Raw genomic sequence first — 25,505 nt, 5'->3', positions numbered from 1 at the left:
GAGGCTTCAGTTCAGAATCACGAGGCTTCAGTTCAGAATCACGAGGCTTCAGATCAGAATCACGAGGCTTCAGATCAGAATCATGTGGCTTCAGATCGGTTTCAGATCAGAATCACGAGGCATCAGATCAGAGGAGGAAGAGTTTAGACAGCCTTAGTGCAGTCACATGATCAGAACCTGATCAGGGCCGAGTTCAGATCCGACAACGTAGCAAAGTGTTTATTTCAATGGAAACGCTGCCTTGAACACCTCGTTCACCAGCTCTCTGATTGACTTCAAGGAAACACACCAATCAGAAAACAGCAAACCAGGTATGATCACAGACAACAGGTGGACTGTGATTGGTTAACACAGACGTACAGCATGACCAGTGACAGGTCGGGGGGGAAGAGGGGGAAGGGAGGAGGAAGAGGCAGCGAGGCTTTTGACTCCAGGACTTCTTCCTTCAGTTGAGGGCAGAGAGGAGGAGCTAAACACTGCTGTAAAAAGAGGAGGAGGACCCTGCAGAGCTTCAGTCATCTCAGACAAAGGACATAAAGTGGGTTACCAAACGGAGAACAATGTGGAGGAATGTCCTCTGAGCTGCAGCCACTCATTAACCAGAGAACTGAGCTGATTGGCTACACGTGGCGGGGGCGGCCCAATCACAAGAGGCCGCATGGTCAGCGGGATGGTCGACTTTTCTACGTCCACGTTTTGATGGAGTTTGTGTTGTTGCCAGTCTGGATGCCCTTCAGACGTGTGTGATGTTGGCCTGTTTAAATAAAGCTGACTTGACGACAGCAGCATCATTAGTAACATCCTGATCAACACTGATCAATGTCGTGATGGAGCAGTGGATAAGACACATGCCTTTGGTGTGAGACCCGGGTTCGAATCCACTGGCAGACACCAATGTGTCCCTGAGCAAGACACTTAACTCCTGGTTGCTCCAGAGGTGTGTGACCTCTGACCTGTATAGCAATTGTAAGTCGCTTTGGATAAAAGCGTCCGCTAAATGAATAAATGTCATCATCAGTGATCAACACTGGTGATCAGTGCTGTTGGTGCACTCTGAGCCTCTGTGGCCGCCGGCCGTCCCCCTGCAGGTTAAGGACTTGTTGATAAAACAGGAGCTTAACTGGAGTCTAATTGGCCCTCTAAGTATCTCAGTCTGTTTGATTGACAGGAGTCACCGCAGGGGAGGGGGAGGGGCCAGGTGACTGGTCAACAGGTAAATAAATAATAGTTGTTGAGATGAGATCAGAACATGTGTCCAATAACAAGTCGTTACCTCCGAGAACAGAGAGGGACGGTGTTCTGCAGGAGCTTCAGCGCAGACGGAGAGAACATCGTTTATTATTTATATGTACTCTTTTTACAGACGCATTTATTCAAAGAGACTCACTAAGAGCTGTTCCAGCATCAGCGGGTAAACAGCTGGAGGAAGAAGGAAGAGTGAACGAATAAGAGAACTGTGAGGGGCCAGAAGAAGAAGAGCACAGGAAGTGATGTTAGAGGTTTGAGGTGTTATCAGAAGTGTTCTCTGCAGAGTTTTGGAGGTCACTGAGTAATGGAGGGACATGAGTCCTTTTGGGCTGATCAGAAACCGGATGGGCTGCTGAGATCTGAACCATCTGTAGGGGTTTCACATACTGGAAGAGCTGGAGGGCAGAGAGGTAACCACGGCCTGGACCAGCAGCTAGGCGGCGTGCAGAGGAAGGTCGGACCCGTCTGTTCCTGTCTGTCTCTCTGAGCCGTCCTCGTCTCTGACAGCAGTGATTCCTCAGAACTCTTCTTTTTAATGTTATTCATTAAATAAACTCTGCAGGTGAAACAAACGGACTCCCTGCAGCAGCCACTCGGCTCTGAGCTGCATTTATACTGTGGAGGATGAAAACACAATAATCCAGTCACTTAATGATTCCTTCAAATTAAAAGCAGCTTCTCCCGACTGTCTCTTCATAACTGAAAGATTTCCAAAAACCTCCCGTTCAAGTCTTTTAAACTCAGACTGACTAAAAGTTCAAAGCAGCAGAGAAGATGATTCTTAGTTCAGGAGCCTGGATCCTGATCAGCCGGCAGCTTTCTCTTTCTACATGTTCCTCTGAGAACCCGTCTCGGTCCCATCACTTCCTGTTTCAGGAGACAGCAGCTCCTTAATGCCGTCATCAGACCCCTGTGAGATTAAACTCAGATTAAGACAATTTACTGTACTTCTGTTCTAACCCAACCTCCCTGATTTCTGTCCAGGAAGTCAACCTGAGCTGCTGTCACTGAGCAGATTGCTGTGGGTTGCAGGTCAAAGGTCACTGGCTGAAGGTGGGTCAGGCTGACCTGGGATCAATGCTGATGGTAAGTGTGTCCGCTGTCGCCTCAGGGCCACAACCAGCTCTGAAGCTCTGATCCAGGATCAGAAGAGTCCTGCACCGAAGCTAAAGAGCTTAAAGAGCTGAGTGTTCCTTTAAAGACTTAAGTGTCTGATGCTGGATCAGTAAAATGTTTGACTGAGTCAGACCAGAATTAACAGATCAGACTGAGTCACAACATGCTGCATGTTTACAGAAATCATTTTATTAAAGTTTAAACAACGGTGGGCTTTTTTCCTTCAGAGGGGACGCTTTCCGTTAGGTTTGCTCAGATACATACAGTATATATACACATACATGTATTAACATATATATACAGTATATATACACATACATGTATTGACATATATACAGTATATATACACATACATGTATTAACATATATATACAGTATATATACACATACATGTATTGACATATATACAGTATATATACACATACATGTATTAACATATATATACAGTATATATACACATACATGTATTGACATATATACAGTATATATACACATACATGTATTAATAAATATATAGACATTTATACAGTATATATACACATACACGTATTAACATGTATACAGTATATATACACATACATGTATTAACATGTATACAGTATATATACACATACACGTATTAACATGTATACAGTATATATACACATACATGTATTAACATGTATACAATATATATACACATGTATTAACATGTATACAGTATATATACACATACATGTATTAACATGTATACAGTATATATACACATACACGTATTAACATGTATACAGTATATATACACATACATGTATTAACATGTATACAATATATATACACATGTATTAACATGTATACAGTATATATACACATACATGTATTAACATGTATACAGTATATATACACACATGTATTAACATTTATACAGTATATATACACATACATGTATTAACATTTATACAGTGTATATATACACATGTATTAACATGTATATACACATACATGTATTAACATTTATACAGTGTATATATACACATACATGTATTAACATGTATATACACATACATGTATTAACATTTATACAGTATATATACACAAATGTATTAACATTTATACAGTATATATACACATACATGTATTAACATATATATATATACAGTATATATACACATGTATTAACATGTATACAGTATATATACACACATGTATTAACATTTATATACAGTATATATACACACATGTATTAACATTTATACAGTGTATATATACACATGTATTAACATGTATATACACATACATGTATTAACATTTATACAGTGTATATACACATACATGTATTAACATTTATACAGTATATATACACACATGTATTAACATTTATACAGTATATATACACATACATGTATTAACATTTATACAGTGTATATATACACATGTATTAACATGTATATACACATACATGTATTAACATTTATACAGTGTATATACACATACATGTATTAACATTTATACAGTATATATACACAAATGTATTAACATATATATATATACAGTGTAGTGCAGATGTAGTGTAAAAGCGCTTTGAGTGGTCGAAAAGACTAGAAAGGCGCTATACAAGTACGGAGCATTTACAGTATATATACACATACATACATACATACATACATACATACATATAGACATACATATATATACAGTATAATGCACATACATGTATTAACATGTAACAGTATATATACACACATACATACATATATATACTATATAGACATACACATATATAGAATATTGCACATTAATTATCAAAAAGGTAATATTGGACAGAAAATAGATAATGAGGTCCAGTTATACATATAATACATACATGTATTAACATTTATACAGTATATAAACACATACATATATAAACATAAAAATATGCAGTATGTATATATATATATAAACAGATACACTTAACAAAACTGTAAACGCAACACTTTTTTGTTTTTGCCCCACTCCAAAATGTCTGAGACCAGCCACCCGGACAGCTGCTACAACAATCGGTTTGCATTACCAAAGAATTTCTGCACAAACTGTCAGGAACCGTCTCAGGGAAGCTGATCTGCATGCTCGTCGTCCTCATCGGGGTCTCGACCTGACGGCAACTTCGCACAGCCATTGAAGAGGAGTGGACCAACACTCCACAGGCCGCAATCAACAACCTGATCAACTCTATGAGAAGGAGATGTGTTGCACTGCGTGAGGCAAATGGTGGCCACACCAGATACTGACTGGTTCCCAGACTCCCCCAATACAGTGAAACTGCACATTTTGGAGTGGCCTTTTATTGTGGCCAGCCTAAGGCCTTTTATTGTGGCCAGGGCACACCTGTGCAATCCCCATGCTGTCTGATCAGCATCTTGATATGCCACACCTGTGAGGTGGATGGATTATCTCAGCAAAGTAGAAGTGCTCACTAACACAGATTTTGACAGACTTGTGAACAATATTTGAGAGAAATAATTCTTTTGTGTACATACAGAAAGTCTTAGATCTTTGAGTTCAGCTCATGATGAATGGGGGCAAAAACAAAAGGGTTGCGTTTATAATTTTTTAACAGTATGTTTAATGTTACAGCGCCGGATGTTCAGGTTAAACGAGGCCAAAGTCTTAAATAAGAGGTAAACATGCATAAAAGTACTTCCTAAATACTAGCGGCAACATTTTATCTGCTTTCCTGCTGAGCTGACGTCAGATGAGACGTGTGGAGACGCTGTGAGTCCAGGATGTCACTCAATAATTGCTAACTGAGCTAACTAGCTAACAGCAGTCCAGTTAGCAATAATAAAAAAGCACATCCCAGGTTAACGCTGTGAAAGAGTTTGGTTAGCTCTCTTAGACGCAGCGCTCAGACGACAACAACAACAACAACAACATGTTTGATCTCCTGTCCCAACACTCCCTCTCCGGTACGGTTTGATCTAGGAGGACCGACACGCTGCGAACGGTTTGTGATCGTTCCCTCCGGCTGGATGAATATTACGCAAGATCCATATAGGCCTACTACTGCTCGGCTCGCCGAGTCCCCCCCCCCCCATGGTATGCTACGGTATAATTCGCACACAGGGACACGCCTTCAGTCCTCCTGTCTTTCTCTCTCTGTCAAATCAGCTCAAACCAATGAGCTTTATCGGTGTGACGGTTTGGTTCAAACAGGTTGCCAAAGCAGAATTCACATCTAAATAATAAAATCTAAGTAATAAAGTCTGGATGTGGTCGACATGTCTCTTAGTTTAGGACACGTTATCGTGCTCAGAGTGAATCCTCTCGTCTCTGTCCTCCATCTGTTGTCCATTAGCTGTAGTTAATATGACCTGCTGGGGGGGTCGGGCCCCTGCACAGCTGAGCCCCCGAGCTCTCTTTCTACACTCAGACCCTGAACGTTATGAGGACCTGCGCTTTGTCCCCCACACTGGGGGCCTCCATCTCATCCTGATCAATAACCCGTCTCAGACTGATCCTAGTCTGGTTTCATCTTCTGGTCTGAGGAGACCAGCTGCCGTGTTTGATCAGAACCCAGTTAGGGCCCACAGCACCGGTACCCAGACTCTGTCCCTCTCTACTACTACTTCAGTAAAAGTACTCGTACACTGTGTAAAAGTACTCGGTCACAGCAGCAGCCAGTTCTGACGTTGTCCTGATCACCACTCTGAAGGACTCGATTGGTAGAAAACTTCCCTCATTAATGAGACTTCACTGTTTTCCTGACGGGTCACATTCGGGGCCCTCAGACATTTGGCCCCCAGAAGTGCAGCGTCGGGCCCTGCGTGCGGTGTCCAGGCAGCAGGCTGTGTGGTCAGCTGACAGATTTGGCTTCATCTGATTGAAGCAGCTCGTTAGTCTGCAGGTGCTCGAGGGCCGTTAATCCCGCTCAATTAGCACACGGCCCCACGCGCACTGACAATACAGCGGGGCCCGCGGCGGGGGCCTGGTTTAGATTCTGTTCTCTGACCTCAGATCAGTTCAGATGATCTTCTCCTGCAGCACCACAGAGGCCACGAAGGAACAAACAAACAAACAAACAAACAACATGGTGGGTTTAATGTTTACACTGTTATTATTTTACTTGTTCAACTGAAACTGTCGTCAAAAACAACTTACAAACACTGTTTCCTATTATTATTATATATATATATATATGTGTTACTGTCACATGAACATTAATACTTATTCATAATACTACTTATGCCTATTCATAATGTCTTTGTCTTTTGAATAAATGTTTCCTGATGGTTCATTTAAATTTAAATCAACCCGCCTTCAGGTTCAATAGCCAATGACTCGTCCATCCGTTTATGTCAACTAAAATAATAATAAGAGTGAAAACAGGCTCATGGACAGACAGATCCATCTAATCTTCATGTCTGCTTCAGTTTTTGTGGCTTAACAAATAAAGATTATTAATATCTTTATTTAGAAAATAAGCATCTAAATGCAGAGGAGGATTAATATATTTTAATATCAAGAGGTGGCTGAGCTGTTGGTGTTGTTATTTCATATATTCATGTTGGTGTTTGAGGAACAGGCACAGAAGACTTTATAGAAACGTTAGAACTTTATTTTGTAGAAAACTGCTTCCAAGTAAATAGAATAAAAATCTCTTTATGTACAAAATACAAATTTCATGTGAAACAAAACGAGTCAAATAAATAAAACAACAGTGGGGGGTGGGGGGGCATACATAATGGATGAGGGGTCCATTCAGACCCTGTCACGGGTGAGGAACCTGATTTCCACGCTCTCTTTCTGCTTCAGTTCTCTACAAATTGTAAAATTAACTTTTCACCTCCGAGATAGAGAAAGCGGGGGGGGGCAACTAAATAAAGAAGAAATAATGAGCTCATTAAGGCAAACCGTGATTCTTCTTCATCCAGCAGGAACCGGACTGTCCGCTCCGTTAGTGTCTGTGGGGCCGCGGGGCCCCTCCGGCGGTCTGCCGGTCAGTAGATGCCCGGCACGAGGCTGCGGAAGCCGAACAGCGCGTCCTGCCGCAGGTAGCTGTAGTCCTCCTGCGCGGCGGGGCTGCCCGGGCTGGAGGCGCAGTAAGCCGGGGAGGAGGAGGACGAGGAGCCGCTAGAGCTCCAGGAGCAGGCGTCGCTGCCGGGGCTCGGGGCCTCACCGAGGCACGCGGAGCGCAGCTGCAGAGGGTCTCCGGTCTTCCCCGCCTGCAGGTCTGCGATGCGGATCGTCTCGGACAGAGCCCAGATGTAGTTGTGCGCAAAGCGCAGAGTCTCGATTTTGGTGAGTTTGGTCTCGTCCGGGAAGGCCGGCAGGACGCTGCGGAGCTCGTCCAGGGCGTCGTTCAGGTTGTGCATGCGGTTCCGCTCCCGGTCGTTGGCTTTCATGCGCCGGTTCTTCTTCACCACGTGCACGCTGGCGTCGCTGCGGGCGCGTCCGCGGCGCCGCTTCTTCTGCTGCTGCTGCTGCTCCGGGGAGCGCGGCGGGCAGAGCGGTGAGGACTCCGGGGAGGCGGAGCGCAGGCTGCCGAGGGAGTCCTCATCGTCCGTGTGCGGGAAGAAGTCGCAGCTGTTGCTGTCGATGTCGGAGTAGACTGGGTCCATGTCGGAGCGGGTTCGGGTCTGTTCTGTGGAGAGACAAGAGGAGCGTTAGGACCTGTGGCTGACCGGAGCGCGGACAGTGATGACGAGAGTCCGCAGGTGAGCGGAGGCACGCGCGGTGAACTTACCTGAAGTGTGCAGAAGTTTTCTGATCCAGCAGGACCGGGTTTATCTGTGCAGGACGAGCGGCACGCGTCTCTCTGCGTCTTTCTGCTCTGGATCAGCTCGTGCGAGCCGGTGAGCCTGGCACACGACCGGCCTCAGCCCGCTTATATACTGTGGACGGGACAATGACCGGCCCCCTGCCCCGGTACCCCCCCCCACTCCTCCCACCCCCAGGCCTCAGAGCCAGGATGAGGAACTTGAATGCCGCGGCAGGTCTGCCCCGTGCCGCGGGAGCTGCTCATTAACATAATGACGCCTGCGGTGCGTGTTCGCCCCGCACAGAGAAGCGTGCCGGTAATCACGGCCAGCCAATCAGAGCAGGCGGCTGGCCACGCGAACAACACGCTGGACCCCCCCCCCCCCCCCCCCCCCGTGAAACAGAGCAGACCAAACCCACTTTCAGAGTTAAAACCAAAAACAGAAAAAGAGAAAGAAAGAAGAGTCAGTAACCCCCCCCCAACACCACCGGGCGGAGACACGCTCCGGAGAGCCCCCCCCAAACATAACACAGACAGAAAGACAAAAGTCAGCAAAATGTCTCCAAACTTTTTCTGAGCTCAGAAAGAAGAAAGTTGTTGTTGTTGATGTTTTGTAAAGATGATTCAGAGCTTCAGTCAGTGTTTCATCAGAAACCTGAAAAGCATCAGTGTCCATCCTTCATCTTTCAAAACAAAATGTAGAAAGTCTTTCACAATAAAAGCATTCAACACAAAATAACAGCAGAACCATCAGTTCCATCCAAGAGACATCCTGGGGACACTGGTCAGCTGACTATTTAGACCCAATTCAGAAATGTCCGTGATAAGGTTGTAAGTGTTGCAATTACATTTGTGTAATTTGTATACTTCCCTTTTTCTAAGTAACATTTGTTATTTATGCTTTTATTTTGAAGTCACTTACAAGTTTCTTGGGCTGCATGAGTTGAACTGTTGCTGAACACCAGCAGGCAGCAGATTGCATTGACATGTGTGTTCCTGTGAAATATTTCATGCTGGCTAAAGCAAACCTTGATGTGAGCGGTTTTAAGTTTACCTCTGAAGACTCAAAGACTTCCCTTTCTTCGTAGCATGCAGCCAACGAGGTATTTGTTTTGTCCATCTGCATTGTACTTTGGTAATTGTGATTTCACATGCTGTGTATGTTGTTGTTTTTGTTAACATCGTTGCTATATTTTCTCATCAATGTTGTTTTAGGACTTCAATAAACCAGTAGCAAGAAAAGCACTTGTGTCTGCCGGGGTGTTAAAGTAAAAACTAAACGTCTTCATCTGTTTTTCCTCCACTTCTCTCTTCTGCTCATCAGCCTGTGTGTTTTAATATTTTCTGTTATCAACCTGCAGATGAACATCAGTCTGTAGATCTGGTGCATGTTGGTCCTCATGTTGCTTAATGTGCAACAGCTAAAGCTCAGTGCAGCAGGAGCACGAGAGGACGTCCAACCTGCTTTATACTCATCTCATTTAAGGACATTTGGGACGTCCAGCCATAGTGTCATTTACGCTGGGGACGCTGGGGACACGTCCCCATCTTTTTTAGAAAGCATCTGTTAAAAATATTTGCACCAAAAAATGTTAACCCACAAATAAAATCACTTTCAGAAAGGTTTCTTTGCACAACAAGAAAACATGCAATGGATTTAAAATGTAGAAGAAACAAAAAAGTAACTTAAGCTAAAAAAACAAGCAGCTGATTTCTGCTTTACATTCTGTTATATCTTTATCTTTAGGAATCGTCTCCTGCCAGCTGAAATTTGCGTTCACTTAAATAGACATTAGACTAATAAATAGACATTTATTGAAGCAGAAAATGTCTCCAGAATGTAGGAAATGAACCCCAGACCGCCCCCCCCGCTGATAAATCTCAACTTTTCCTATTTCTTTTAAATGGTGTTAAAAATCTTGTGTTTATCATCACAGCCCTAATCTGAGCCCTTCTGTCCCCACTTTTCACCACAAAGTGACGGCCAACACGACTTCTGTAAATGATTTTAGATGAGTTTCATGTCGCAGGTTGGTGAGACACACAGATCAGATATTTTTAGACTAAATGTAAAAAAAAAAAGACTTTAATGAAACAAAAATGATTTTCAGGCAGAAAATCAAACAGGACCTGAGGAACCAGAGCAGCACCAGGATCCACCTGCAGTACTCAGTACAGCACTTACAGATAAATAAGATGTAAAGCGTCTGAACCAGGATCACAGTCGCGATAAAAACGAATTCTCTGGTGTCTGAGGACGAACAGCTCCGGCTGAACTGTTTCACTTCATGAAGTCGGGCTTTTGTTCGTCTTTTCATGTCTTCAGGCTGCAGTAAACCCGTCCAGCATGAACGCTTACAGGCCGGGGCCAATTTTCTTTTAAGTGTTTTTTAAAGACATCTTTATGAGACAGGCATACCATTTTCCATTAATTATTCCATTTATTCAGTTTGCAGCTCAGCGGAGGAGAAGCAGAGACCTGCAGAGTCTTTCTGCTGCTTTATTCTGCAGGGGGGGGCAGTCATTTATAAATAATTACACAATGTTTAGAGTCTTCAGGCATGTATAATATATCAAAGCGATTATAAGGTGAATTGTTCCATTGTGGCCGTCCGCCCTGCACTTCTTTTCACTCCTCTCCTGGTTTGTCCCTCGTCCAAATTCAGCTCCTCTGGCCTTTTGTGCTGCTTTCTTTCTGCCTCAGCCACTCTATTGGCATCATTCTTATTCAAATGGACCTCAGCAGGAACAAAACCAAACCCAGGCTGCACACAAATCATCTCTGCCCCGGCTGCAGGGCCGGCACAAGCCTCTGTGAGGCCCCGACAACTAAATCCTAAATCCTGTTTCACTCAAAGAGGATAAACTCCAAAACAAGACAACCGTCTCTGCAGCAAACAGGTGTCTCCAACAGTGTCAGCAGAGCAAGTCAAGTTTAGTTTGATGAGAACAGAAGAAGCACGAAACTCAGACAGGAAGAGGCAAAGACACATAAATATTTTGATGAAAGAAAGAAAAAAGAGGACGCAACTAGAAAAGTCTGAAAGAAACAGACGGAGAAATCCTCCAGACAAACGGAGATACTAGATTTTTACATGACACCACGCGTTCAGAAGCTGCTGTATGTAGGCGTTATGCTGATCACCTGCACACAGCAGGCATCTTCACTGTCTCTTCTTAAAACCCACCTCTTTTCCCGAGCCTTTGGAAACTGAAGTTGACTTTTTTTGTTTTATTTGTATTTTATGCGTCGTGTGAGCTTTTTATTTAGTGTCTTTTATTGTTTTAACGTACATCACTTTGTGTCCACTTTGGATTTTTAAAGTGCTCTATAAATTAACTTTGATTGATTGATTGAATCTTAGTTTTCCCGCTGCAGCAGGGACCCTGAACGCCTCGCCTGATGAACTAAAGTTTGGAGATACATGTTTTTCACTGGACACAAATATTTATGGCAGGCAGACATTTAAAAACATCTGTTTCCCAGAGTCCTCGGCCCCTGAAGAAGATGGTGAGAGGAGGCTGAAAGCTCCAGAAGCTGCTGGTGGGAGGAGAAGCACGTCAGACGTTTACAGCCTCCGTCACTTCAAAGTGAGCCGACAGCTTGGAAACTGTTTACTGCTGCGTTCCTATTGGCCAAGAGCTGACGGACGTGTGTGTGTGTGGGGGGGCACCCATTAGATTTACACCATATAATCCAATAAAGCTGCAGAACCTGAACCCACCGACATTATAAAATACAATAAAACATTGATTGAGGGATTGATGGGTAATAATAGACTCAGTGATGAACAGTGTTTGTTATATTATGAGCTGAAGGGGATATGATGCGTTTAAGTGCCGTCGTTATTTTCAGCTGCTTTGATCACCTGAACGTCAGCTGGTGACAAAGTGAGCAGGTGTGAGATGAGCAGTGTTGGGAAAGTTCCAGGTTACCCTGTTTAAAATGTAAAATTACTATTTTAATGACTTTTCTAAATTTTTAACCTTTTACAAAGAGGCAGACGGTGGAGAACCAATCAGAATACGACACTGCGCACGTGAAGAACATGCAAAGCAACAAACTTTATATAATCTTTTATATAATCTTTTTACAGGAAATAGTTCAGCGTCAGCGGTTTCACAGCGCCGTCTCAGAGAAGAAGAAGTTACAGAGAGATATTATAAATATTCATGTAGATATGTAACATTTTGTGTGTGTGTGTGTGCGTGTGTGTGTGTGTGTTGTAGTGTGTTCTGTGTGTTCAGAGCAGAAGAAGAAGAGAAAGGAACTCGGAGGTCTGCCGGGTGAAGCTCTGACAGGATTAAGTCTCCGCAGCACGAGATGTGATTGAATTTCAATGAAGTGAAACACGTGAGAAAACGACACAGAATTAAATGAACCAAAGGACCCCCCCACACACACAGAGAAATAAAAGAAAAGCTGAAGGACTCTCGAGGAAAAGGAGGAAACAAAAACAAGTGAGTAAGCTGAAGGAGAGAAAGCTCTAATCTGCAGGACGACTGCAGTAATCCTGTGAAACGTTCCCCAAATCAACACGCTGCCTCGTTCTTACAGCAGAACAACACAGATTAATATTAGACCCTTTATAACGACAGAATATTCACATCTAGAAACCAGCAGGACAGATTGTTGACCACATCATGTCACAAGCAGTTTGGTTCTCTAATTCACGTCAGCTGCTCACTGTTCTGTAGACAGACTGGATCCAGGACCGTGTAGGAAACAGCGGGTCTTGGTAAACTCTGCCACCGGTGACCTCTGGAGATCCTCGGGGTCCGTGCTCGGCCCTGCACTCAGGTGTTTCTCTGAAAGAGATAAAACATCTTTTCACCCAACCTCCACCTCTAGAGGCCTTGACGCAGCCCTCAGGACCTCATGATGTGTCAAGGTCCCCCATTTACCTTCTTGCTGGATCCAAAGGTCCAGCTCACACTTTGGGGAAACCTCCTGTCTAATTCAGTGATTGAAGATCCGGTACCCGACCACCTGACCTGATTCTCGAAGCTAAACACCTTTGCCCGCTTCACGTTAACAATCTGGAGACACGACCAGAACTACCTCTTCATGGATTTCTCTCCGGACTTTACATCAAGGATCAAGGACCCTTTGTTGTTGGTAATGATGACGAGGTCGGACGGGAGAGTCCGAGGACTGCGATGTTGGCGGGGGACGCCGGGGGGAGCAGGAGGAGGAGGTTTCTGGACTGGACGGGTTCGGCGCGATTAGAAGATGATTTGTGATTATTTGTGAAGTATCTTGTGGTAGTTTTGTTGTTGTGTGGTTGTTTGCGCGTTTCTTTTCTTCCTCGGGGTTAGGGTCTCCATGATGAGTTTCTTTTCAGGTGCTGTGTTTTCTGGTCGTGGCGTTGCCAGGACACCGGCTGGTTGCAGATAAACCCCCGGTCCGAAGCGTCCCCCTTTGTGTCCGCTAATGTTGGGTAAACCAGAGGTAAATTATAACCATGAGCAAACAGCCTCAGACAAGTGAATGGGAAGCTGCTGCTCCCAGAATGCAACAGCAGATTGATGGAGGTGGAGGGCGTGCGGCGACGGAGGAGGACGCATTCAGGAGGCTGATTCACAACCGCGTTCCTTTAGATTAAAACCTTCCTGAACTACAAGACGGGAAGATTTTCATCACCACAGACAGAAGAGACAACGAAGGGTATTTGATCAGGATCATGTCTGTGCAGAGGAGGAGAGGAGAGCAGAAGTGGAAGACGTACTTTATTAATCCCACAGGGGGAAATTCAGTGTTCTCACTCTGGTGTTATTATTAGTACACAATATATGAACTGGCACCTCTCCAGCTACCAGGAGGTGAACTGGCACCTTTCCAGCTACCAGGAGGTGAACTGGCACCTTTCCAGCTACCAGCCCACGCTCCACAACTCTGGACTCAAACCGGTCACCCTCCGGTTCCCAGCCTAATCCTTATGGACGGAGCTACTGCCGCCCCAAAGGAAGAGAGGAGGAGGAGGAGGAGGAGGAAGAAGGAGAGGAGGAGGAGGAGGAGGAGAGGGGGAAAGTTACATTTGCTCATTTTGAAAAAGGGCAGGAAGTGGTCGTATTTTAGTTTGTCCCCATGAAGAGTTGTTTCTGTTGAAACTGAGTTTGTTCAAACTCTGCTGAAAGTTTTAATGTTAAACTGAAGAAGAAACATTAATTTTATCATTCAGACTAATTTACTGACAGAAGTCGAACCAAACTCTCAGTTTAATTTTGATATGTAGCTTGTAGTTGATTGTTGCTGTCGGCGTTAAAAGAAACATAAAGTTCCAGTTATTTCTAGAAACAGAAACGTCCTGCTGCTGCTGTTTATCAGCCGAATATTTGGGAGCTGCTGAGTTTATTTCAACTTGTTTCCTTCACAAATCTGCAGGTTTTTAGTAGTTTGCTGCTCTGCGATCACAAAAACTCAGAAAATCTTTTGTGTTGAAAACAGGTTGAAACTTAAATGACAGATATAAGTTTCACAGATTATTCGTGTGTTCAAGTTCTGTTTAACACAGAAACAACAGCTGTCCCCTGAAATACCCAGAATGCAGTGCAAAATGACTCTTAACAGGCAGATCTACCTGATCAGAGTGAAGGTTTCTGAACAAATCTGCAGACACAACATTTGTGTTAAGCAACAGTAACAGAGAGTCTGAGGGGGCGAGCGAGGTTGGGCTGCACTTGCAGAGCAGAGAGAGAGAGGGGGTCCCATATGGTTCTGAGTGCAATAACTTGAATTTGCTCCAACAAAGGAGTAATTGAGAAGAGGAGAAGGAGCTGTGAGTCTTGACTCGACAAAGCTGCGAAAACTCTCTTCTTTCAGCCTAATGAAGCCGTTGTCTGGGGGTGTGGTGTGGGGGCGGAGAGGATGGAGGTGGGGGCGGAGGACAGAGGAGGCCGAGCAGCCTTGGACGTGATTTGTCATACAATCTGAATCTTTAGGAGGGCCGCAGAAGAGAGACCTCCTCTCCATATGTCTGCTTCGTTTGCATCTGAAAGCTGAAGGGCTGAAAGGGGGGCAGAGAGGAGGAGGAGGAGGAGGAGGAGGGGTACACTGCCACCCTGCATCGTCAGCTTTGAGGGTATTTGTGCTTCTTCTTGTGTTTCAGATGAAGCTGCTTAGCTACAAAATGTCTCCTTTTTCTTCATCATTGGATTCGAAATCATAGAAGCCGAATCAGAGACAGAATCAGAGGCCAAATCAGAGAGACGCAATCAGAGAGGCTGAATCATTGAGGCCAAATCATAGAAGCCGAATCATGGAAGCCAAATCATGGAGGCCGAATCAGAGAGGCCGAATCATGGAGGCCGAATCTGAAAGACCGAATCATAGAGACCGAATCATAGAGGCCGAATCATAGAGGCCGAATCAGAGAGGCCGAATCATAGAAGCCGAATCATGGAAGCCAAATCATGGAGGCCGAATCAGAGAGGCCAAATCATGGAGGCCGAATCTGAAAGACCGAATCATAGAGGCCGAATCAGAGAGGCCGAATCATAGAGGCCGAATCATAGAAGCCGAATCATGGAAGCCGAATCATGGAGGCCGAATCAGAGAGGCCGAATCATAGAGGCCGAATCAGAGAGGCCGAATCATAGAGGCCGAATCAGAGAGGCCGAATCAGAGAGGCCGAATCATGGAGGCCGAATCTGAAAGACCGAATCATAGAGGCTGAATCAGAGAGGCCGAATCAGAGAGGCCGAATCATAGAAGCCGAATCATGGAAGCCAAATCATAGAGGCCGAATCATAGAGGCCGAATCATAGAGGCCGAATCAGAGAGGCTGAATCTGAAAGACCGAATCATAGAGGCCGAATCAGAGAATCAGAGGCCAAATCAGAGAGACGGAATCAGAGAGGCTGAATCATAGAAGCCAAATCATGGAGGCCGAATCATAGAGGCCGAATCATAGAGGCCGAATAAGAGAGGCCGAATCATGGAGGCTGAATCTGAAAGACCGAATCAGAGAGGCCGAATCATAGAGGCCGAATCATAGAGGCCGAATCATAGAGGCCGAATAAGAGAGGCCGAATCATGGAGGCTGAATCTGAAAGACCGAATCAGAGAGGCCGAATCATAGAGGCCGAATAAGAGAGGCCGAATCATGGAGGCTGAATCTGAAAGACCGAATCATAGAAGCCGAATCATAGAGGCCGAATCATAGAGGCCGAATCAGAGAGGCCGAATCATGGAGGCCGAATCTGAAAGACCGAATCATGGAGGTCGAATCAGAGACAGAATCAGAGGCCAAATCAGAGAGACGGAATCAGAGAGGCTGAATCATAGAAGCCAAATCATGGAGGCCGAATCAGAGGCCGAATCTGAGAGACTGAATCTGAGAGACTGAATCTGAGAGACTGAATCTGAGAGACTGAATCTGAGAGACCGAATCGGAGAGACTGAATCTGAGAGACCGAATCATGGAGGCCAAATCAGAGAGGCCGAATCATTCATGTTGATAAGTTTCAGTTTTCAGTTCAGTTACTTTTCCAGATTCAGATTATTAACAAAAAATACAATCTTCTAATAGGTGAAGCTGCCAGCAGTATATGTAGTCATTAAAATAAGCTCCACCTTTAAAAGTGATGAACATGTGAATGCATCAACAATTATAATCCAATAATATGATACAGATTAATCTGAAATGGACCGTTCTGCATGATGAGTACTTTTACTACTTCAAATATGCTATGATGAAAAAACCTTTGTACTTTGACTATTAGTTGAGGTTGGCAATGTTGGAGAAACATGCAAAACACGTTCATGTGCAGTGAATGCGCACAGGTAGACCAGCAGTGATTGTATCAGTCCACAGCCATTTAATTATTTTTTCTGCATCAGAGCATTTGATTTACTGATCGCTGTTGGGATGTAAAGAGAATTTCAACAAATAGAAGAATAATCTGCCAGCTTTAAGTGACATTTTAAAGGCATGACTTCCTCTAACAGACTATTTCTACACTGTTGTATTGGTACTTTTACTGCAGCAACAGATCTGAGTATAACTGGAAGAGATTTAAATGTGATTTGAAACGAGGAACTTTAGACCGAGTCGCTTTCAGACCCGAGACATCATGTAAAACTACAGAACGTTTCTGTGACGAGCCTTCGGCCTGAAAGGACCTTTAAATCCTGGTCTGGGTCCCAGAGGAACAAAGAGCCAGTGTGGAGGCTCACACGCTGCTGATGATGCTGGTGATGAAGATGATGCAGATGGAGGGGGGCGGTCCTGACACTGACATGGGGGTCGTGACCTGGAGGCTCTTTGCAGACATCTGTAGCTGCTGCACATTCCCTGACACCCCCTCCGTCCAATCAGCTCTCTGGAAGAATGTATGACCTGCACCCCCTCAGGCCACGCCCCCTCTGACACGCACACACACAAACACACACACACTCACACATCAACATGGATGGTTCTGGTCCTGGTCTTTCTGTGATCTGACAAGATCATGATCCTCTCTCATAATCTAACATCTAACACTGAATTTCTCTCAGACTCTGCTGCCCCCTGCTGGACAGCTGGTCTGCAGGTCTACTGGACAGCTGGTCTGCAGGTCTACTGGACTGCAGGTCTGCAGGTCTGTTATATCAGGTGCGAGATGACTGCGGCCGACTTTTGCAGACTTGGTAGCGGGGCATAACAGCACCGTCAAGTCGGATACATTCCTGCGTGAGCTTACTGTGAGCTGAGATCAATGACTGATCTTGCGGCATTTTGTAAAGAAAAATGTCGCTAGATCAGGCAAAAAGTGGATCCAACTTTGTGCAGTCAGAGAAAAGCAGCTGCAGCTACCTGCTTTGTTAAGTCCAGCATGCATCACGTTAAGTCAGTGCTGCGCAGAAGCGATGAAGTCCAACGCACCTATTGATCCATGTGGGTAAAGATTCTCATCCAGGTCGTAGCCGACAGTATATGTGTGTATATATATATATATATATATATATATGTGTGTGTGTGTGTGTGTGTGTGTTCTGAGCTGCCAGCACAAGACAGGCAAGATGAGAGGAGTTGGACTGTGTTTTACATTGATGATGCTTGGTGCACAAACGCAGCGAAGATGGACTCTGTTTCCCAAATGTCAGACTGTTTATTGTGAAGATGAAACTTTCATATTATCATGTGGTTGTAGCTGTTTACATTCAGCCCATACAAATTAAAAAATCTCCTGTGGAATGTTCGGGGTGTAAGTAATACTTGTCTGTATATATGTATATACATAACTGTATTGTTTTATTTTATATGTTACCATATTTAAATATAGGCCTACACTTAATTATATGTTGTGTGTGTAACATGAAGGAACTACAAATTTCATTTTGTTATGCAGCCTTGTGCTGTATAATGACAAATAAACAATCTTGTACCTTGCATATCTATCTATCTATATAGATATATAGATAGATAGATATGTGTATATATCAGAAGGAGCTTTATTGCCAAGTAGTGTTTTACAATACAAGGAATTTACTTGGTGATAAGGTGCTATGCGTAAAGTTAACATAAATAAATGTAGAAATATATAAATATGGAATAAACAAATGCAAGTTATATAAGAATAATAAAAGAGTATATATATTTATGTATATTCAGTATATTTCTGTGTGAAGTGAAACTATAGACTGTACAGAGTGAAACGCAGATGTAACGCAGAGGCTTGAAAGTCGCTGACAGACGCCAAGTGGCGGTAATGAGTCCAACATCTGGTTTCCAACTTCCGTTAAGAGACGAAGTAGAAGCAGCTCCGGAAGCAAGCTGTAGAAGCTAACCTCAACATCAGCTGTTTGGCGGGAACAAATCAGTCAGTTCATTCTGAGGTTTTCAGTTTAAACGTCTGAAAGTTGAAACAGCCGCGGAACTAATTTAGACGGCAGCTAACCGCTAGCATAGCCGCTAACAGGAGAGAAAACACGCTCACGGTGAGTGAAGAGCTAACTGATGCTAACTGATGCTCACTCTGTTGTTACCGGTGTCAGATCCTGTTTCCCCGAAACTTGGTACGCAGAGTTACTCCGAAGCCCGAACCGGTCCCTTCCAACCGGAACCTGGCCCACTTTATTCACTTATTAATTACTTTAAACAACATAAATGGACGCTAAACGTGAAGCACGTTAACCTGCCAAAGCCGACTGCTAGCTAACTGAATGCTAACAGCTAACGGCTATTTGATGTTAACTGTCAGGTTGTTTAGCATGATGCTAACAGAGCAGTCAGAGTGAGTTGATGCTAACAGAGCAGTCCGAGTGAGTTGATGCTAACAGAGCAGTCAGAGTGAGTTGATGCTAACAGAGCAGTCAGAGTGATGTCGATGCTAACAGAGCAGTCAGAGTGATGTCGATGCTAACAGAGCAGTCAGAGTGATGTTGATGCTAACAGAGCAGTCAGAGTGAGTTGATGCTAACAGAGCAGTCAGAGTGAGTTGATGCTAACAGAGCAGTCAGAGTGATGTCGGTGCTAACAGAGCAGTCAGAGTGATGTCGGTGCTAACAGAGCAGTCAGAGTGATGTCGATGCTAACAGAGCAGTCAGAGTGATGTCGGTGCTAACAGAGCAGTCAGAGTGATGTCGGTGCTAACAGAGCAGTCAGAGTGATGTCGGTGCTAACAGAGCAGTCAGAGTGAGTTGATGCTAACAGAGCAGTCAGAGTGATGTCGATGCTAACAGAGCAGTCAGAGTGAGTTGATGCTAACAGAGCAGTCAGAGTGAGTTGATGCTAACAGAGCAGTCAGAGTGATGTTGATGCTAACAGAGCAGTCAGAGTGATGTTGATGCTAACAGAGCAGTCAGAGTGATGTCGGTGCTAACAGAGCAGTCAGAGTGATGTCGATGCTAACAGAGCAGTCAGAGTGATGTCGATGCTAACAGAGCAGTCAGAGTGATGTTGATGCTAACAGAGCAGTCAGAGTGAGTTGATGCTAACAGAGCAGTCAGAGTGAGTTGATGCTAACAGAGCAGTCAGAGTGATGTCGATGCTAACAGAGCAGTCAGAGTGATGTCGATGCTAACAGAGCAGTCAGAGTGATGTCGATGCTAACAGAGCAGTCAGAGTGATGTCGGTGCTAACAGAGCAGTCAGAGTGATGTCGGTGCTAACAGAGCAGTCAGAGTGAGTTGGTGCTAACAGAGCAGTCAGAGTGATGTCGATGCTAACAGAGCAGTCAGAGTGATGTCGGTGCTAACAGAGCAGTCAGAGTGATGTCGGTGCTAACAGAGCAGTCAGAGTGAGTTGATGCTAACAGAGCAGTCAGAGTGAGTTGATGCTAACAGAGCAGTCAGAGTGAGTTGATGCTAACAGAGCAGTCAGAGTGAGTTGATGCTAACAGAGCAGTCAGAGTGAGTTGATGCTGCTAACAGAGCAGTCAGAGTGAGTTGATGCTGCTAACAGAGCAGTCAGAGTGAGTTGATGCTGCTAACAGAGCAGTCCGAGTGATGTCGGCGCTGCTAACAGAGCAGTCCGAGTGATGTCGGCGCTGCTAACAGAGCAGTCCGAGTGATGTCGGCGCTGCTAACAGAGCAGTCCGAGTGATGTCGGCGCTGCTAACAGAGCAGTCCGAGTGATGTCGGCGCTGCTAACAGCAGATGCTAACAGAGCAGTCCGAGTGATGTGGTCTACGTGTCTCTCTTTAACCCCTGTGTGTCTGTGTGTCTGTGTCCCTGCAGGGTCTCCAGCGTCTCTGCTATGAGCAGCTCTGTGAGTATTCTTCTTCAGTGTTTCAGTCTGACCTCAGATCAGGATCTGAACTTCACCGATTGGTCCAGTGTTTTCTGTTTGTTAGCTGCTTTTTCATTTAGATTAAACCCCGCCCACCGCTGTGATGTAATGAATGTGTGTTGTGATGTATAGACTCAGAGGAAGAGGAGGATCACAGGAAGTCCTCTAGTTTCCAGACCCAAGAGCAGCAGAGGAGCTAACGCTAGGAGGACAGCTAGCGCTAACAGGGCAGCCAACAGGGCAGCTAACAGGACGGCTAACAGGACGGCTAACATTAGCAGGGCGTCAGATGGTAACCCTGCCCCCCGCACAGAGACCATCGCTGTGATGGACAACACTGAGGACAGTCAGTACAGTACAGTACTCTGTTATTAATTAGCAGCGCCAGATCTGATCAATAATCAATAACTGATGTGTGTTCAGGTGTGGAGGAGGTGGTGGATCTGACCTGTGAGGGATCAGAAGCTGCTGTGGTCGACCTGACCAACAACGACTCAGTACTGGTAACATTCAACACACGCTAACGCTAATACCTGCCAACACATGCTAAAACATACATGCATACATAAACATGACGCTGTATCGCCATAGCCTATCAGTGTTCAGACTGTCCGGATGTCACCGACGGCATCAGGGTGTGTCGAGGACAGGGACGCCGGGCTGAGGGACAGACTCTCTGCCGGCCGACAGACGGCAGCTCTGGAGGAGAGAGCCGGGGCGGCGCCGGAGCTTTGGACCAATAAAGACCCACAGTGCGCCCGTTTACCAGCAGGAAGAGCTCAGAGTTAACGTCTTTTATTAATTTAACATTTTACTTTAATTTTTGGGATTAAAAGTTGATGTATCTTCACTCGCGCTTCTCAGCAGTGAGCCGCCGTGTGTTTTGTTAGCGTCAGTGGTCACCCACTTGTGATCTTACTGACAGACCTGACAAAGTGTGACTTAATATTTAGAGAATAGAAGAAATCCGTTTCTTGCAACTAAATCCCAGCTAAATGTTGACTTTGAGTTCATGCAGCTGCAGGAATCATGCGTTTGTATGAGAACACCAGGCGAGTAGTGCAGCCATCAAACTCACGCGAGTCACTTGATGCAAAGATTAAATTCCATTTTGGTCTGAGAAAGCGGCGCTTTGTCTACACGGCACATCAGTTTCTACGGCACATCTAGCTGCAGCGTTGGGCAAATTACTCTGAAATTGTAATGATTTACTTTTTACTCATTTAAAAAGTAATAATATTACTTCACTTATTACTGGGTATTAAAAGTAAATAGTCACGTTACTCGTTCCGTTAGTATTACTTTCAACCACCCTGTCCTTTAAAAGTGACGGGAAACCTGTTCAGCAGCGCATTTCAGAAACTGGAACAATTATTAACCTGAGAACAAACTCAAACCGCCTCCTTCTCCCCAGGACAAAGCTCAGCACCGTGGGTGGTCGGGCTTTCTGTTCTGCCGCTCCTGTCTTTTTAGCAGAACGTATGAGTTTTAATTAACCCTGCAAGCTGTTGCATTACCTATTTGTATTTTATATTGCATGTTTTTTTACCTTGCTTTTATGATCTTAACTGTAGCACTTTGGCTACGTTCAGACTGCAGGCCAATGTGACCCAAATCCGATTTTGTTTTTTTTTTTGCGCCCATATGTGACTCAGATCTGATCTTTTCATGACAGTGTAAACAGGCCAAGTCACATGGAAGCTGATCTCTTCCAGTTACAGATCTGATCTTTTTATGTGCGACTTTGACGTCACTGTAGAGCAGCTGTTCTGCTGTAGACGGAGCCGCTATGAACGAAAAAGCTCCACAAAAGCCATTATCAAACATGTGGAACTCTCCCTCCTCTGCCTCGCTATAATCTGCTCACAGATTCCTTTTATTATACCTGAAGTTCACCGGACCGCGAGCTCTCTTCTGAGTTACGTGCATGCTACTTGTCCGAGCGGACACAGTGGGGAGAGAGTGAGTTGTGGGGCAGTTGCGTTGTCCAGCGCCAGAAACTGTAATGAAAAGAACAGAAAGTTGTGTCATAATTCGGGAGAAATGTGACCCTTCAGAGGACAATGAAAAACGGGAGTCTCCCGCGAGCTAACCGGAGTTAACCTCTGTTGCTCCTTGTTTACTTCTGCAGCCTGCAACAGCTGCTGCTGCGTGTTCTTCTTCTGCACATGCGGGTCACTTTAAGGCCGCGGACAGTTCACGCTGGAGTCTGATATGGGCCACGTTTAAACTATAATGTGAACTGTCAAACAATCTGGGGAAATCAGCGTTAAGGCCTGCAGTCTGAACGTAGCCTTTGAGATTTGTTTCAAATGTAAAGTGTATTAAAAAAACAATTTTTTTTAAAATTATTTTTATTGAGGAGGCAACAAGCAGCTGAACTGAAAAACGCCTCTCAGAGCAGAGGATGCCGGATCTATAGGCTATTTAAAGATAATAAAAACCGTGTGTTCATAACAGCAGCAATGAGGATGATTTTTACAGAAGAGGCTTTTTAACACCACCGTCTGGACTTCTGGACTAACGTTAATGTTTTGTAAATGCAATAATAAGAGAAGTATTCAGTGGTTTTACTGAACACATAACGATGCTGAACGCCACTCTCTGCTGCGGAGCGGGTGCTTCACTGGCAGCAGCTGCTGGAGTTTCTTTCTACAGGCTAAGCTTCACGTTGCTCAGCTGCTTCAGCAGATGCTTCGATACAAAATTGTTTGCGGTGAAAAGCTTTTTGCTGGTCGCACAAAGTTCACAACAGAAGACGCAGCTCGGCCTGATGGCAGCACTTACCGCTGGGGAAAGAACGCCTCTCTACCTCGTTCTTCCTTTAGCTTTTTGGCTTGCGGCTGACTTGAACAACATCAGGTCTGGTGTGCTCACATATGTTTTAATTTACAAACGAGGCGTAATCTACGTTGACTTCAGTCTTCTGACCGGCTACCGACGCGCTTGTGCCGCCTGGCCGCGCCCCTCCAGTAGTGTTTCTATACAAGAAACAGTCTCTACACGCTAATACATGCTAATGCACAGGAAAGGGCAGCAAAGCACACGTTCTCCCTACAAACTAATAATTAGCATATTGATCGGTTGCTGAATTGTGTTCAGACTTTTTAGTCAAAGAGAAAACGGATCAAACTAACGGTCTCTTTTCCTTCTGCCTCCGCCGCCGTGATGAGCCAGCTGGTGGACGAAGGTAAAACTTTTATTCTGCCTGAGTTTCATGTTGAAATAAAGTTTCATTAAAGAGACAGTGCAACAATTTTCTGGGTGTCCTCCATCAGGTCCTCAGAACAGGGGCGGGGTCACCACAGGAGAGAGTTACGTCGTCAGCAGTGATGACGACGAGGACACGCCCCCTGTCCTCAACGCTGCACTAATGTCCTCTCTACACGCCAACAGCTCCTCCAGGTAGTAGTCCGACCCACCTGGTCTCAGCTAACGTTGTCTTTACATCACAGCCAGGTAGTAGTTTGACCCACCTGGTCCCAGGTAGCATGGTCTGTGTGTGATGTGACAGTAGAAACCAGCAGAGTCTCTGTGTTTCAGGTCGACCCCGGGGACGATCAGCTGTCCCATCTGTCTGGACTCGTACTCTGAGGTGAGACTCAGACACACCTGTCACACAGGATCCAGATCCTCACAGTAAACCTACTGAAACGATCTGATCCAGCAGGATCCAGATCCAGATCCTCACAGTAAACCTACTGAAACGATCTGAACCAGCAGGATCCAGATCCTCACAGTAAACCTACTGAAACGATCTGAACCAGCAGGATCCAGATCCTCACAGTAAACCTACTGAAACGATCTGACCCAGCAGGATCCAGATCCTCACAGTAAACCTACTGAAACGATCTGACCCAGCAGGATCCAGATCCTCACAGTAAACCTACTGAAACGATCTGACCCAGCAGGATCCAGATCCTCACAGTAAACCTACTGAAACGGTCTGATCCAGCAGGATCCAGATCCTCACAGTAAACCTACTGAAACGGTCTGATCCAGCAGGATCCTGATCCAGATCCTCACAGTAAACCTACTGAAACGGTCTGATCCAGCAGGATCCAGATCCTCACAGTAAACCTACTGAAACGATCTGATCCAGCAGGATCCTGATCCTCACAGTAAACCTACTGAAACGATCTGAACCAGCAGGATCCTGATCCAGATCCTCACAGTAAACTTACTGAAACGGTCGGACCCAGCAGGATCCAGATCCTCACAGTAAACCTACTGAAACGGTCGGACCCAGCAGGATCCAGATCCTCACAGTAAACCTACTGAAACGGTCGGACCCAGCAGGATCCAGATCCTCACAGTAAACCTACTGAAACGGTCGGACCCAGCAGGATCCAGATCCTCACAGTAAACCTACTGAAACGGTCGGACCCAGCAGGATCCAGATCCAGATCCTCACAGTAAACCTACTGAAACGATCTGAACCAGCAGGATCCAGATCCAGATCCTCACAGTAAACCTACTGAAACGATCTGACCCAGCTGGATCCAGATCCTCACAGTAAACCTACTGAAACGATCTGACCCAGCTGGATCCAGATCCAGATCCTCACAGTAAACCTACTGAAACGATCTGACCCAGCTGGATCCAGATCCTCACAGTAAGCCTACTGAAACGATCTGACCCAGCTGGATCCAGATCCTCACAGTAAGCCTACTGAAACGATCTGACCCAGCTGGATCCAGATCCTCACAGTAA

The 25,505-nt window shown here is 45.0% G+C and overlaps 2 protein-coding genes and 1 long non-coding RNA gene across 3 annotated transcripts in view; 1 reads left to right on the top strand and 2 right to left on the bottom strand.

Moving 5' to 3' along the window:
• Nucleotides 1-6,949: 6,949 nt before the first annotated feature.
• On the bottom strand, nucleotides 6,950-8,228 carry neurog1 (neurogenin 1). Its single transcript, XM_046031006.1, has 2 exons — nucleotides 8,066-8,228; nucleotides 6,950-7,963 (listed from the first exon to the last, which is right to left on the bottom strand). The coding sequence occupies exon 2, from the start codon at nucleotides 7,938-7,940 to the stop codon at nucleotides 7,320-7,322; it is 621 nt and encodes a 206-aa protein (XP_045886962.1). The 5' UTR covers nucleotides 7,941-7,963; nucleotides 8,066-8,228; the 3' UTR covers nucleotides 6,950-7,319.
• A 10,544-nt stretch (nucleotides 8,229-18,772) lies between these two features.
• rnf4 (ring finger protein 4) overlaps nucleotides 18,773-25,505 on the top strand; it is an 8,197-nt gene continuing 1,464 nt past the window's right edge. Inside the window, exons 1-7 of the mRNA XM_046029942.1 lie at nucleotides 18,773-19,001; nucleotides 20,741-20,771; nucleotides 20,925-21,138; nucleotides 21,216-21,295; nucleotides 23,970-23,982; nucleotides 24,071-24,197; nucleotides 24,336-24,387. Coding sequence (XP_045885898.1) covers nucleotides 20,760-20,771; nucleotides 20,925-21,138; nucleotides 21,216-21,295; nucleotides 23,970-23,982; nucleotides 24,071-24,197; nucleotides 24,336-24,387 — 498 coding nt within the window. The 5' untranslated portion in view covers nucleotides 18,773-19,001; nucleotides 20,741-20,759. The remainder of the gene's footprint in view (nucleotides 19,002-20,740; nucleotides 20,772-20,924; nucleotides 21,139-21,215; nucleotides 21,296-23,969; nucleotides 23,983-24,070; nucleotides 24,198-24,335; nucleotides 24,388-25,505) is intronic.
• The window catches only part of LOC123957268, a 2,047-nt gene continuing 467 nt past the window's right edge, over nucleotides 23,926-25,505 (bottom strand). Inside the window, exon 2 of the long non-coding RNA XR_006821770.1 lies at nucleotides 23,926-25,160. This is a non-coding gene — a long non-coding RNA (uncharacterized LOC123957268). The remainder of the gene's footprint in view (nucleotides 25,161-25,505) is intronic.

This window comes from Micropterus dolomieu, linkage group LG19, assembly GCF_021292245.1.
Source record: "Micropterus dolomieu isolate WLL.071019.BEF.003 ecotype Adirondacks linkage group LG19, ASM2129224v1, whole genome shotgun sequence".
In the NCBI taxonomy this organism is placed as follows: Eukaryota; Metazoa; Chordata; class Actinopteri; order Centrarchiformes; family Centrarchidae; genus Micropterus; species Micropterus dolomieu.
This window is presented reverse-complemented; position numbering and strand designations above follow the sequence as displayed.